Consider the following 14,698-nt stretch of genomic DNA (forward strand, 5'->3'; position numbering starts at 1 on the left):
CTTGAAAAAAGTATAACTTGAAAAGTATCCTATTAACTACTCAGCTATAAAATAAACAGGTCTTACCTGTTGATCCATTGGTATAAACTGAAGAAGAACGTTTTCCTCCAGAAACAGCTGTGATGGTAATATTGTATTTACTACCAGCAGTGAGATTGAAAAAAGTGTATTCATTCCATGAAGTACTTTCTTGAATTTGAACCCTCTGTATCTTTTGGTTATTTTCATCAAATAATTGCACCTCATATGAGGTGACTTTTCCGGAAGAAGGAGTCCACCAAACATGCAAGCTGGTTGAAGTCGTCTTCTCTTTACTGACTCCAAACCTAGCAGGAGGTAAAGGATCTGCAAGGCAATACAAAAAAAAAAAAAAAAAAAAGAAAGAAAAAGAAAAAAAATAAAGAACATGGCTTGAAGACTTTTGCAAATAACTGCTTATTTTACTGCAGTCCAGGTTCATTTTTCTCAAAAATCTGTTATTTGTGAAATAAATTGGCATTTTGCTTCACTTCCAAACCTACCCTTTCACTTTCTTAAAAAAAAAAAAAACACCCATTTAGCTACAAGTCATATGAATTCCTTTTTCTACTAAAACTTTTTTTGTTGTTAAGGTAGCTCTGATCTTGAAAGTCCAGGCAAAGTTATATTTTCTTTGGCTTGCAGTTTAGCAAATTTTTCAAACATTGACAAACATCCAGGTTATGCCTGGATAAATACTAAAGACCTCAACAGAAAATACAGATATTAAGAAATAATTTGAGATATACACTGAACTTCTTCCTAGGTTGTAGATTGTTGGTGTCTAGTATATGTAACTTTGGGTGGTTTTTAGATATTAGACAACCACAAAAGATACACATCTGATTATAAACCTAGGATAAGTTTGCTTACCAAAATGGATTCTCCCAGTAGCTGGGATTCCCTATATCACTAGATTTTTTTTTTTTTTTTAAGATGGAGTCTCGCCCTTGTCACACAGGCTGGAGTGCAGTGGCACGATCTCGGCTCACTGCAACCTCCGCCTCCCGGGTTCAAGCAGTTCTCCTGCCTCAGCCTCCCGAGTAGCTGGGATTACAGGCACATGCCACTGTGTCCGGATAATTTTTTTTTTGTATTTTTAATAGAGACAGGGTTTCACCATGTTGGCCAGGCTGGTCTCGAACTCTTGACTTCAGGTGATCTGCCCGCCTCAGCCTCCCAAAGTGCTGGGATTACAGGCGTGAGCCACCACATCTGGCCACCTATATCCCTAGATTTTTAAAATCTCAGTTTTGGGGCACTTTGGTGCTGCCAGAGCACCCAGAGTAAGTAGGAATGAACAAATCTTGCACCCAGCTGTTCACCTTATTTAAACTCTCAAAGCCAAGGATCAGTCTGAGAAGACCTGCTTTGCCTATGTTGAATCTCCACCATTGAACTTGAATAGAATAAAAAGCATATCAGGGTTAGGAACTAAATCAATGATATTTAGTGAGAAGCCATTCTTTTGGTACAGCGGGCAGTAAAGTCTAAGAAATAAGGGGCTACCCCTACCCTGAGTGCTGAGAGTAGAACTATTGAGAGACATCTTTATGAGAAATCTTCAGAAATCCAACATGGTTCTTGGTCTAGAAAGTGGGATCAAGATATTGGAGACCAATATTGAAGGGTCAGGTCAGATATTATAATGGCATGGCTATAGAAACTTCACTACTTCCTGGTAGACTATATTGTGCTCACAATATAACACCAGGAATTCTAGCCCTTATTAGAAGATATAACCTTCTTATATGTTTTAAGATGATGTTCACTTGTAATTAACATATAAAATAAATAAGATAGCCTTACTCTATATTCAAAAGGCAGTTATAAACGGACAACTCATAAGACTATGTATGGCTGACCAATAGACACCATAGGCTTAATAGAGCCTATGAAATCTAATGTTTCTATGTTTTTTGCTATGATTTATGCTAAGTACATCATACTGCAAAATTATATATGCCACATTTATAACATCAATAATTAATAATAACATAAATGTTAGCTGACAAGCAAGCTGAGGCAGCAGTAACTATGACAAAAATTAACAGAGTGCCCGAAACACAGGCAAGCTTGGAAGACAAGGTTGCATGGTTCACACCACAGCACGGCCCTTTGGTTCACCTGAAGAACATATGTTCTAGAGTTTGACAGCCTGGGCTTGAATTGGGCTCTCCTATTTGTAGCTGTGCGCTTTGGGCAATTCCTTAACCTCCCTGTGCCTCAGTTTCCTCATTTGTGCAATCCTGATAATAATATCTTTTTAGTAGAATTGTTATGAAGATTACATTGAATATTATATAAAAAGTAGTTAGAACTGTGTCTGGCATGTAGTAAATGGTCAATGTTAGCTGTTATTATTATTATTATTCCTATAATTAGGTGAAAATATTGCCACAGAAGCAGTGAAATGTAATGGCAGACAGCATGGGCTTTGGAGTCAGAATTAAATTCAAATCTCAGCTCTAACAAAGTCATGAGACTTTGGGCAAGCTATTTAACCTGTCTAAGCCTCCACTGTCCTATCTGTCTGGGGAGTACAATAATAATACTTATATTCCAAGGCAGTTTTGAGAACTAACAAGATATAGAGGAGACTATGAGATTCTAATAGCCAGTGAAACTCAAGAACGATGCTGTCGTACCCAATTGAGATAACATACTTTTGCTGAAGTGGCATTTTAAGGACAAGGATGAGAGGGACAGCTGCTTCTAGTGATAGTTCAAAAGGAATCAATACTGTCGTCTACATGTACTATCAAGCCAGATAAAAATTTTAAAAAATAATGTCATGATCAGTAGAATCTAAACATATATAATCCACAAAATGTAAGATATAGAAATAAATTTTAAGGTTGCGTGTCTAGAGCGTGAAGTTCAGAAATGCAGACTTTATCTAATCTTTCTGAGGCAGAAAACAAAACAGTCAATCCTTTGTACATCCGCTAGAACAAAGGAACAATGAGACTGGGAAGTGCCTGGGCTGCGAGAACCTGCACTGGAAACAAACACTTAAAACCCCATTTATACTGTGATAAAGCCCTTTTCTGGCAGTTGTCCACTATTGCTATGCATGCTGCAGAAACTAAATAGTTTTCAGACTCCCTTTAAATCTAAGCCCAATAAAAACTCTGATGGTTTTAAAAAGTTTTCAAAATTTTATTAGATACTTCTATCAGGGGTGCACATTTCATATAAAATGTCTGTGTGTGTATGTACTACATATATGTATACATATATATGGAGACAGAGAAAATTTTTAATGCTACTTGAAAATTTAGTCATGTACCTATAATCTTCTGATCATATGACAGATCATACATAATTAGGAAATCCTACTTGACTTATATAATTTATGCGAATGGTTAAAGGTATCAATGCACAGATGTGTGCATTTATATAGCCTCTGGTTTTTCCACTCATCACACTCATACACATAGTAACCAGTGAAGTATTACAAAATATGAGAACTAATAATAAATGAAATCAAAAAATAATTTTAATATATCAATATTTATCATTAGCCATAAATTTAAAGCACTTTGTACTTCTTGGTTCCCAACAGACCTGAAATATGGAATGACAAATGCATAGTCAAAATGAATAACAACAGTAAGTTCTATAATATTCATTTTATATACTGAATAAATCTACCAGCACCAGAAAGCCCCAGAATTCCATAAGCAGGCTTGACATCAATACAATTTTTCTGTTCTCACAGGAAAAGACAAAGTATGGCAAAATTCCTGAACCAAAATGAATTCTTTTTTCCTTTTTTTTTTTTGAAATGTGACTTAGGAAGCCAAGTGTGATGATGTGTGCCCTTAGTTCCGGTTACTCAGGAGGCTGAGGCAGGAGGGTTGCTTGAGTCCAGGTATTGCAGGCTGTAGTGCGTCATAATAGTGCCTGTGAATAGCTACTGCACTCTAGCCTGGGCAACATAGAAAGACCCTGTCTTTTTTGTTTGTTTGTTTGTTTAATGTTATTTAGAAAGAAAGCAAGCTATATTTATAGCACAAATAATATTTGCTTCTTGTTTTTGTCACAGTATGGTCATTAAAACATTAGTATTCATTGATACAGAAATTTCTAGACTCTTTAGAATTAGAAGTGATTGTATTTGCTATAGAAATAAATTCAACCTTATAACAAAAAAGGCAGCCAATCCATGGGTTGGTGCCAAAAGCTTTTCTTAAAGGCATAACAGTACCACATTACATCTGTATAGGACCTGATAATTTACAACATGCTTTCTCAGTTGCAATAGGGGCTCAGAGACATTAAATGACTCACTCATGTTGTACAGGAACAGGTAGGACAGTTGAGCTTCCAATACCTGTCTCTAAATCGTGTTTTCTTTCTATCACACCTTAGCTGTCCTAGCGTGGGAAATGATGTCATGAATTGCATATTCAGTATAATGACAAAAAATAAAAATAGGTGTCTATGGAAAATGATAGGCATATTTGTAGAATTTTTCAGATGTTGGTTTGCTATTGTAGCATAGTCAAAATGAGTAACAACAGTAATGACAGCTAAATCTAATTCTGTGATCATGAAATTCCCTTTTTGAAAATAATATTTTTCTTGCCTGTTCCCTTTTTTCCTTATTTTATTGTCTTTACCTGGAGTCCCTTCATTTTGTGTTGGATTACTTTGAAAGCCTTCTAAGTGTCTTTCTTATTTTCTTTTGAGACAGGGCCTTGCTCTGTCACCCGGGCTGGAGTCCAGTGACGTGATCATGGCTCACTGCAGTTTCAACCTCCTGGGCTCAAGTGATTCTCCCACCTCAGCCTCCCAAGTAGCCGGGACCACAGGTGCACACCACCATGCCCAGCTAATTTTTGTATTTTTTTTTTTTTTTTGAATTGGAGTCTAGCTCTGTCGCTGAGGCTGGAGTGCAGTGGCACGATCTCGGCTCACTGCAACCTCCACCTCCTGGGTTCAAGTGATTCTCCTGCCTCAGCCTCCCGAGTAGCTGGGATTACAGGCGCCCACAACCACGCCCAGCTAATTTTTATATTTTTAGTAGAGATAGGGTTTCATTGTGTTGGCCAGGCTGGTCTCGAACTCCTGATCTCGTGATCCACCCGCCTCAGCCTCCCAAAGTGCTGGGATTACAAGCATGAGCTAGCGTGCCCAGCCTAATTTTTGTATAATTTTGTAGAGATAGGGTTTCGCCATGTTGCCCCAGCTGGTCTCAAACTCCTGAGCTCACATGATCCTTCCACCTTAGCCTCCCAAAGTGCTGGGATTGCATGTGAGCCACCACCCCCTGCCTCTTCCTTATTTTCCGTCTTTCCTCCATGATTGCCAAATAATCTCTTTGTACATCTGCCCCATCTGTCATCCTCATTCCCCTTGAAGCATCAAAAACTTTTCATGAGTTTCTATTTCAGGATAAAGTCTAAGTTTCTTTCTAGGCACTCGAGTTCTTCTCAAACTGGATTTTATCCCTGCCTGCCAACCAAAGAACAGCATCTTTACAGAAATTGGGATACCAATCTAGTTACAGGCAGAGTGGTTAGGAGACTTGACTGGAACTGCATTTATGTAGCATTTTACATAAAATGAGTAAACATCCACTATTCATATGAAATAATTGGAGGATTACTTGTAAAAATCAGGGTGGGGATGGGGCAAAAAACCAAACCATCCTTTGGTGCAGGTTTTTGAAAATGAGAAGAAAAACAAAATGGAAAAGAATTGTGCACAACCTCCAGTTAATTAAATACATTTCTAGAGAGGTAATTTCTTTTCTTTTCTTTTTTTTTTTTTTTTTTTTGAGACGGAGTCTCGCTCTGTTGCCCAGGCTGGAGTGCAGTGGAACGATCTCGGCTCACTGCAAGCTCCGCCTCCTGGGTTCCTGCCATTCTCCTGCCTCAGGCTCCCGAGTAGCTGGGACTACAGGCGCCCGCCACCACGCCCGGCTAATTTTTTTTGTATTTTTAGTAGAGACGGGGTTTCACCGTGTTAGCCAGGATGGTCTTGATATCCTGACCTTGTGATCCGCCCGCCTCGGCCTCCCAAAGTGCTGGGATTACAGGCATAAGCCACCGCATCTGGCTGAGAGGTAATTTCTTTTACTTTGTTATTATTGCTGTTTGACAATAGTCAGTTTTCTGGCTTACTTTAAAGATGATGCATTATATTATGCTAACACATCAGGTTGCTGTGCATTTAATGTAACATCTATATACACTAGATCTAAAATGAGAAGCTCAGTTTTAGTGAATATTAGAGAACCATGTCAGCACTGAGGGCTCCCAGACGAGACTAATGCACCCTCATCCCCATGATATTCTTCAGTAGTTCCAGCCCAATTATTTAATATCAATAACTGAGGCTTTTTCAATATTATCTAAAATGCTATATAAATGCAATATACAGAGAAGTCCCCCGGCCCCCTCTTCTAATCAGATTACTGTCCAAAAGCCTTCTTATGTAGAAATTCATGAGCTGTCACTTGATATGTACTTCCAAACCTGGACATCTAGGTATTAGGGCATTATTGTTAATGTTAGACGTGATAATTATATTGTGGTTATCACTCAGAGATGTAGACTGAAATATTTACAAATGAAATGAAATAATCACGACTTGGATTGTATCAAAATGATATGCAGTGGGGGAGTGGGTGGGGATATAGATGAAACAAGGTTGGTCATGAATTGGTAATTATTGAAGGGAGGTGATGAGTACATGGTAGTTCATTATACCATCCTTTTTTACCTTTTTAGGTACTGAGTTTTTCCATATAAAAGGAAGAAAACACAATATCAAAAACAAAAATCCCTGCAAACCTAGATATATACTTACTGTGTTCATTTTAGTTTCATATTATATGTTTAGGGGTATATATGCATCTTAATTTATATACATTCATACATATAGAATGGGATTTGTTTCTCCTACCAGGTCAGAAAAGTATAATATTATCTTTTATTCCCAGGGAGATTCCAGCAAACTGGCATCTAGGAATGGAAGGCAAACAGTTTTCCTTTGTTTTTTCGTTCTGTCCAGACAAATTAGATTTTATTTCTTCCTAGCTAATGTGCAAAGTGCCATGCCTACCAACAGAAGTCAGACTAATAGAGAAATATTTCTAGGCACATAAAGGAAGACCAATTTCAGAAAACTGGGCTGGTTCATTCCATATAGGTAGCTCAACTTGACCTTAAAATTCCTGAAATAAATGAACTGTAAATGGCTGATTGCAAAATACTGAAGTCATCACCAAAAGCTCAACACAATCAAAGATCAATAGTGACTCACAATTGCTTCACACTAAAACATATTTAACCATTATTCTATTTTTGTGTATGCTAAGTATATATATATTTAAAAGATTTTATAAGACATTTGGTCCTCTTTAAAAGTTGACTTGAAAAATAATAAAGTAACACGTGGTAATTTGAAAAAGCTAATGCCAACTTAAAAATAATATACTTTTTGCAGAGTAGTGGAAAGAATACTGGAGTTGGAGCCAGTAAACCAGAGTTCAAGTTCTGACTCTATTGTATGTTAGCTGTGTGAATTCGTAAACATTGTCAGTTAATTCTTATGAAGACCAATCTCATCTCCGACCTGGAAGTAATAATAGTAAACTCACTACACACTTCATATGTGAGAAAAGCTTTTCTAGATTTTATGTATGAACCAATGAAAACCTCATAACAACCCCATGAGTTATTATTATACTATCCCCATTTTGTAGGTTTGGAAACAGACCTGGAAGGGTTAAATAACTTGCCCAAAATAACGTGGCTAGTAAGCGGTAGAGGAGTCTACCTTCAAAACTCAACTCTTAGTCTCTATGCAAACTGCCCTTTCACAATACCCCCTCCACAGGGTTGCCCTGAGAATAAAATTAAGCTATAGATGGTCAGTATAATATGTATTTCATACTGTTACCAATTAAACATAATATGTGGTAGTCTTTTATATGCTATAAAAGCACAAAACAGGCTGGCCACAGAGGCTCAAAACCAGCCTGAGCAACATAGGGAGACCCCATCTCTACAAATAATTTTAAAAACTAGCTGGGTGTGGTATTGGGTACCTGTAGTCCCAGCCACTCAGGAGGCTGAGGCAGGAGAATTGCCTGAGCCTGGGAGGTCAAGGCTGCAGTGAACTATGATTGTGCCACTGCACTCCAGCCTGGGTAACAGAGCAAGATCCTGTCTGAAAAAAATTAAAAAAATAAAATAAAATTTTAAAGAAGCACAAAACAAATACTAGAGTACTCTTCTCTTCCTGGGAAAGATAATAAATACTCCTAGGCATTATAGATTTGATCATGCATTAATAAGAATCGTATCAAAATCTTAATGCCAACAAATAATAGAAAAATTATGTCAACCGTTCTTGAACTTGTGTGCATTGATTCACTCTGATATTTGTTTAAAATGCAGATTCCCTCAGCTCTATTCCTTCTAAATTCTAATTCTTTCCATGTGGGGTAGAAACCAAGAATATGTTTTCATAACCAGCTCTGCAAGATATTTTGATGCAGGTAACCTACAGATATTAAGAAATGATGGCTTATGTTTAAAACTATAAAAGTATTAGGGGATGAATTGTGTCCCCACCAAATTTATATGTTGAAACCCTAAACCCCAGTACCTCAGTATGTGACTGTATGTGGAAATATGGCCTTTAAAGAGGTGATTAAGTTAAAATGGGGCCATTAGAGTGGGCCCTAAGCCAATATGACTGGTGTCCTTATGAGAAGACATTAACAGACAGACAACAGAAACAAAGGGACCACTATATGAGGACATGCAAAAAGGTGCCATTTGCAAGCCAAGGAGAGGCCTCAGAAGAAACTAAACCTGCAGACACCCTCACCTTGGACTTCTAGCCTCCAAGATTGTGAGAAAATAAATTTCTGTTGTCTAGCCACCCAGTCAGGGGTATTTTGTTAAAACACTCCTAGTAAACCAATACAATAAGAAGTGGAAATAATAGCTGATATGGTGATTCAACAATTAAAGTTCCTAAAATGTTTTTTATTAAAGACAAGTTTGCCATATTAAAATAATTAAAATCATTTGAGAGGTTTTGTTTTTTATTTTTCTAGGCTGATTAATAAGTAGCTGAAACTGACTTAACAAGAGGGAAAATACTTTTAAAATATTATTTCTACAGGTAAAGTTTTCTACCACTACACCTCTTCCCTGGGCTCTGTAATCTACCCATAATCCAATGAGAATAGAATATATTTTTAGTATATGTACATTCTCTCACTAAAATATTAATTTCATTCATTCACATCTACGTGCTTATCTGTATCTATACATTGGTCTATCTATCTATCTATCTATCTATCTATCTATCTATCTATCTCTTCTATTCATCATCCATGCCCAGATCCACCATTCATCCATCTTTCCATTCATCCATCTATCCATCCATTTAATCAGTATTTATGGAACACCTACCATGTATTAGATGCCATTTAAGTACTGAAAACCTACTTCTTATTGTCAGACAAATAAATGCTCCCTAAAATTTTCAAATGAAAACCACAAAGTAGAAGTCACAAATTCAAATGTCTTTAGAATGCATTCAGGTAAGGAAATAAATGAAGTGGTATTCCAGTGAGTTGTATGTGGAGTGACTGTATCTAAAAGGAGAAGACACAAGTCAGCTCCAGAGAGTTTTAGGCACGGTTTTGCCAAATCTTCCAAAATTTTAAGAGAATCCATACATTTGGGTTTTAATGTGAATTTTCAATTTTTAATGCTGGTGAAATAATCTGGATGTTTTCACAAACACTACCTGAGCCAAACACAACATAGTTATTATTTAGACACCTAGCTATCTCTAGAGGCTACAACCTCTAGATAGTTTGCAACCTCTGCTCTAGACTCTGAGTACAGTCTTCAAAAGTGCCAAGTTTAAGAAGAGATCTACAAGAAGTGAAAAAAAAATGCCAACTTATTCCATATCTGGTATGTTCATTGTCTGATTTCTGGTGAATTCACACTAAATACTTTGGCTTTCAAAGGATATTCTTGTTGCGTTGACCGTTTAGTGACCAAATAAACCTGAGAATTGCCAAATATCTTGTCCTCTATGGTTATGAAAGCACGGCATACATGAGGCAGAGTAAAGTCCTCATCCAGAAAAGATGAGATAAAGCTCTGTTGCCACTTTCATCCTAACCGTCTCTCACCTCTGCACGAGACAACAAGGTCAGGAACCACTTTTTGTTAGTCACCTTTATGAGCTTACTAATCACTACCTGGCATAGTTCCCAACAGTATTATGTTTGATACATGTGCACTGAACTGGGTTTAAATCCATTATGTTCTTCGATTCTGATTTTAAATCTGGAATGGAAAATGACTATTGCTGAAATATTGCCTATTTAATTCAATTTTTTTGTCCTTAAGGTCATGTCTACATGATATGAAAATAATGAGCTATTTTAGACAGTTTATCAGGAAAAATAATCAGGCAAGTCACATTTGGAATGATATAGAGATCATCTAAGCAACAACTATATTTCTATCCAAATCATGTCTTACTCTCATTCTATTTTGTTTTAGACTGATAAGACAGGCACGATAGAATAAAGAAAGCACAGATATTTTCAATTACTTTTTTGTTTGAAGTTTGAGTCTGAATATTATACTAGTTGGCATTGCTTTAATAACAGTAAAATATGATTTATGCATTTCATCTCTATAGCCCAGCAATTAACATAGGGGAATACTAGTACTTTGTATTAACTAAGTGAAAAATTCACATATGTCCTTAAAATGTGTAAAGAACTACTGACAAATAAATAACAACCAACTAAAAAATTCCTCCCTGAAACAATTTTTAAAATATCTTATTTAAAAAATAATTTAAAACTAAACAACCATCATACAAATAAATGTGGGAAATTTATCATTATGCAAATACCACCTGCAACTTTCATGCTTCACATTTATCATGAAGCTCATAATATTTGTAGACAAGTAAAGTGTGTCTCTTTAAGAAAAATGGTGAGAAGCCTGAATGCTAGCACATTGTGGATGCTGATGAAGTCTTGTTTTACTCAACATGGTCAATAAAATGCAAGTATTTCTTACATTTCAGAAATGCCTCTGGACTTGAAATACCTACTTGCATAATTAAACTCAAAGCCTATTCTGACTAGTTACACCCACAGTGAGTCCTTTTCCATTACTGTTTTTCCAAAAAGTAAATCCTCTGGTTTAAACAACCATATTCTGGCTTCTTGAAGGTCTTAATCTTTTCTCCAACAAACTTCTGAAAGCTCAGCCTGCTTTTACAAATTGCTGTGCTCCACTGAACACATACACTAGTTGGCCAGATGCCTTTCCAAACGTAATTAACACATCTGTAAGTTCTATGTTATGTATTTCACAGTATTAGCAATATGAGTATTTATAAGAACTATCCTGTAATATTAAGAAACCGACAACATTTGGACTAAAAACCCATCCTTTCAACTTTTGTAAAATGTTCTAATTATGTGGTCTATTTCAGGCTCTCTGATTCCATATTAGAAACCACCAGATTCATTTTTCTTTTCTTTTTTTTTTTTTTTTTTGAGACAGAGTCTCCTCTGTTGCCCAGGCTGGAGTGCAGTGGCACAATCTGGCCTCTCTGCCTCCTAGGCTCAAGCAATTCTCTGCCTCAGCCTCCCAAGTAGCTGGGATTACAGGCACCTGCCACCACGCCCAGCTAATTTTTTATTTATTTGTTTTATTTTTAGTAGAGACGAGGTTTTGCCATGTTGACCAGGGTAGTCTTGAACTCCTGACCTCATGATCCACCTGCCTCAGCCTCCCAAAGTGCTGTGATTACAGGTGTGAGCCACTGCGCCCAGTCAGAGAAACCACCAGATTCTTAACAAGTGATTTCTGTTTTCAACTTAAGATGCTGCAAATCTCAGATATTATCTAAAAGTTTCATCTGAAGTAAGTTAAGTGATGTAATTGGGCATTTTGATTTTTTTTCTCTGAAAAAAAGATAATTAATATCTAGTTGACTCACTACATGAGCCCAGTTAAATTCTCTGAAACTGCTGCACCTGCATTTAGAGCTGAACGTTCTCACATCTCTTTAAAGAACTGTAGCAAAAGAAATGATCCGGTTTCAGGTTGAAATGTGAAAGAATAGTAAGGGCAACACATTTCTAAATTTGACTTTTAAAATTTTAACATAAATTTGAATCTCTGGATGAAGGTAAGGATTCACTATTGCAACAAATAGAGATAATGAAGACTAATGAAGTCAGAAAACATGAAAATTGTTAAAGAATTTAGAGCATGTCTGAGGGTAGCTCTGAGGATTAAATGAGGTAATGTACATGACAGCCCATACCTAAGTGTTAAGCACTTGGTAAGAACTTGGACTTGAATGACCTAGTCTAACACTCCCATTTTACAGATAAGAAAACTGAGGCAAGAAAGGCAAACTCTGAACATATCCACATAGAGGGATTCAGCAAAAGTGTAAGGAAAATAATTGCTGTAAAGTAATCAAAGGACATTCTCTGATACTATGCTGTTTGGGTTATTACTCAAGAGATACAAAACAATTTTCATGTCCTCATTTCAAGAGACTTTTCTAATTTTCCCTGATGAATGGCTCCATTCTATTCCTGCAGATTTTATGTACAGTTCTAAAAATAAAACTAAGTTGACGAAAGGCATATCCCTAATATTGTACTTCTATTATTTATTCTAAAAACATTTACTTAAAATTATTCCAGGGTTTGACAGTTTAATGCAATGGAAGCTTAAACCACATCACTTTAAAAAATTCCCTCCGCAGCCCAAAGTTTCTCTTTGCTGACCGCCGTGCACCCCACCCCGACCCTTTCAGCGGCTAGTTGGCTGTTTTCAGCACTAAGGGAGTCTCTGAAAGTCCACCAAGCTGCTTCTGGCTAGATCTGAGGAAACCAGACATTTCTGTCAATATTTATCTTCACAGGTATTTTTACCTTCATTTTTTGTATCCCTGGAACTCAAATGAAACACGAGCTTGAAAAGGCAGGGCCCAACCCCGAGTGGCTTGGCCATCCAATTGCACCTGTCATCCTTTACCTGTTTGCAAGACCACAGTTCTCTCTTCATCCAGAGAAATAATCTTGAAGTTATAGATGGTTCCTGCTTGTAAATCTTGAAGATTACATCCGTATGTGGTGTTGTCTATCCGAAAGGGAGGGCACAACGCGGCCCCCAGAGTGTCACTGCTATAGATGAGGCTAAAGTTACAGGGTGAGCCCAAAATTCTCCACTGGATAGACACGGAATGGCTGGAGGCCTTGGACTCCGCCAGGGTGAAGTTACATCTCTCTGGCTCCGCCAGTCCAGTCTGCAAAGGAATCAGACACAACAGTTCAAGTCCACAGTCTGGACTGCCCAGGGACATATCCACAGCAAGCTCCTCAAGCCACCCTTTCCCCGCTACTTATCCTTTGTCCCTAGCCTCAGCCAGTCCTTTTGCCCTCTGGCCAGAGAAGAGGCTTGCGGGGGAGGTGGATGGCAACTTTCTCCCTAGCTGCTGTCCCTTGAGAGCAGCTGGAGAGAGAAGGTGGCTTTTTGCTTTGACAGCCGGATAAGCTGTCATTCTGGGTTGGGGGCTCACCAGAGGATCATTCTTCCCAAGGCAGAAGAAGAAATTTTGCCACCTCCCTCTCCAAAGCACAACCCGATAGACGAGAAAGTGGAGTGGGAATTTGGTTTTCGGCGGGGAGGGGGCGCATCAGCTCTGACCCCTTCTCGGGCCACTCACCTGCAGCAGGCTCAGTGTGATCCACAAGGCCAACCCGGCTCCATGGCTCAGCATTGCGCTCAGTGGTTAAGATCCAGACGAGACCGAGGGGGCTGGACGTGGGACGGCCCGAGGGCCGGGGCAGGGGGTCACCTGTTGCGCGCGCTCAGCGAGCCCCGCGGGCGCAGCGCGCTTCCCTCGGGGCTGGCGACGCGCAGGGGCCACTGCGGCCACCGCTGCTGCTGCTGCTCCTGCCGCCCCGGGCGGGCTGCGGACGCGAGGGGCAGCAGGGACAGGCAGCGCGCCGCCCTTCCCACGCTGCCATTCTGACCCGCGCTGCCTCGCCCCAGCCCCGTCCGCTGACTTCCGCAATCAAAAGGCAATTTCCTCGTCTCCCGGCAAAGGAACAATGCGCCGGCGAGGGAGGGAGCCCCGAGGAGCCAACGCCTGAGGCTGCCAAGGGGCCCGATGTGGGCCAAGCTGCCCCCGCTGCCCCGCGCCGCTACCTTCCCGGCCAGGGGTCCGGTCCGGCTCCGCGGGGCTCTGCCTCCTCCTCCTCCTGTACTCTCCCTTTTCCCCACTCTGTGGTCCTCGACCCAGTCGCCTTAGCCACAATTAGTGCCTGCTCCCTGTCACTTTCCAGGCCCCCACCCCCGCCCCCTTCCTCCCTCCACACCCAGCGTCTCCCCCTCCCTATCTTCCTTCCTATCTTCCTCATCTGCTTTCTCCAGGACCGCTTTTCCCAGGATTAAACTTGACCGCAGCTTATTTCCCCAGGTCGCCTGCACTCTTTCCTGAAGTCTTTTATTAGACAGCTTTTGCCCTTCTCACTTCAAAGCATTCATTTGTCCCGGTGGCATCCCCTGACACTAGCAAGAGAAAAAGACCCCAAAAGGATTGTCAGCTTGACCATTCTTTTCTCCCAATCACTTTC

At 39.3% G+C, this 14,698-nt stretch overlaps 1 protein-coding gene across 2 annotated transcripts in view; it reads right to left on the reverse strand.

Annotated features, from left to right (window-relative positions):
* The window catches only part of PTPRB (protein tyrosine phosphatase receptor type B), a 117,306-nt gene that overhangs the window by 75,945 nt on the left and 26,663 nt on the right, over nucleotides 1–14,698 (reverse strand). Inside the window, exons 1-3 of one of the 2 annotated variants that reach the window (XM_054445025.2) lie at nucleotides 13,786–14,358; nucleotides 13,095–13,365; nucleotides 67–345 (exon numbers count right to left, since the gene is read on the reverse strand). In XM_054445025.2, the coding sequence (XP_054301000.1) occupies nucleotides 67–345; nucleotides 13,095–13,365; nucleotides 13,786–13,839 (604 nt within the window). In that variant the 5' untranslated portion in view covers nucleotides 13,840–14,358. Of the gene's footprint in view, nucleotides 1–66; nucleotides 346–13,094; nucleotides 13,366–13,785; nucleotides 14,359–14,698 lie in introns of those variants that run through there. The other variant, XM_054445024.2, reaches the window with a different exon arrangement.

The sequence above is a fragment of the Pongo pygmaeus genome, chromosome 10 (genome assembly GCF_028885625.2).
Source record: "Pongo pygmaeus isolate AG05252 chromosome 10, NHGRI_mPonPyg2-v2.0_pri, whole genome shotgun sequence".
Taxonomy (NCBI): domain Eukaryota; kingdom Metazoa; phylum Chordata; class Mammalia; order Primates; family Hominidae; genus Pongo; species Pongo pygmaeus.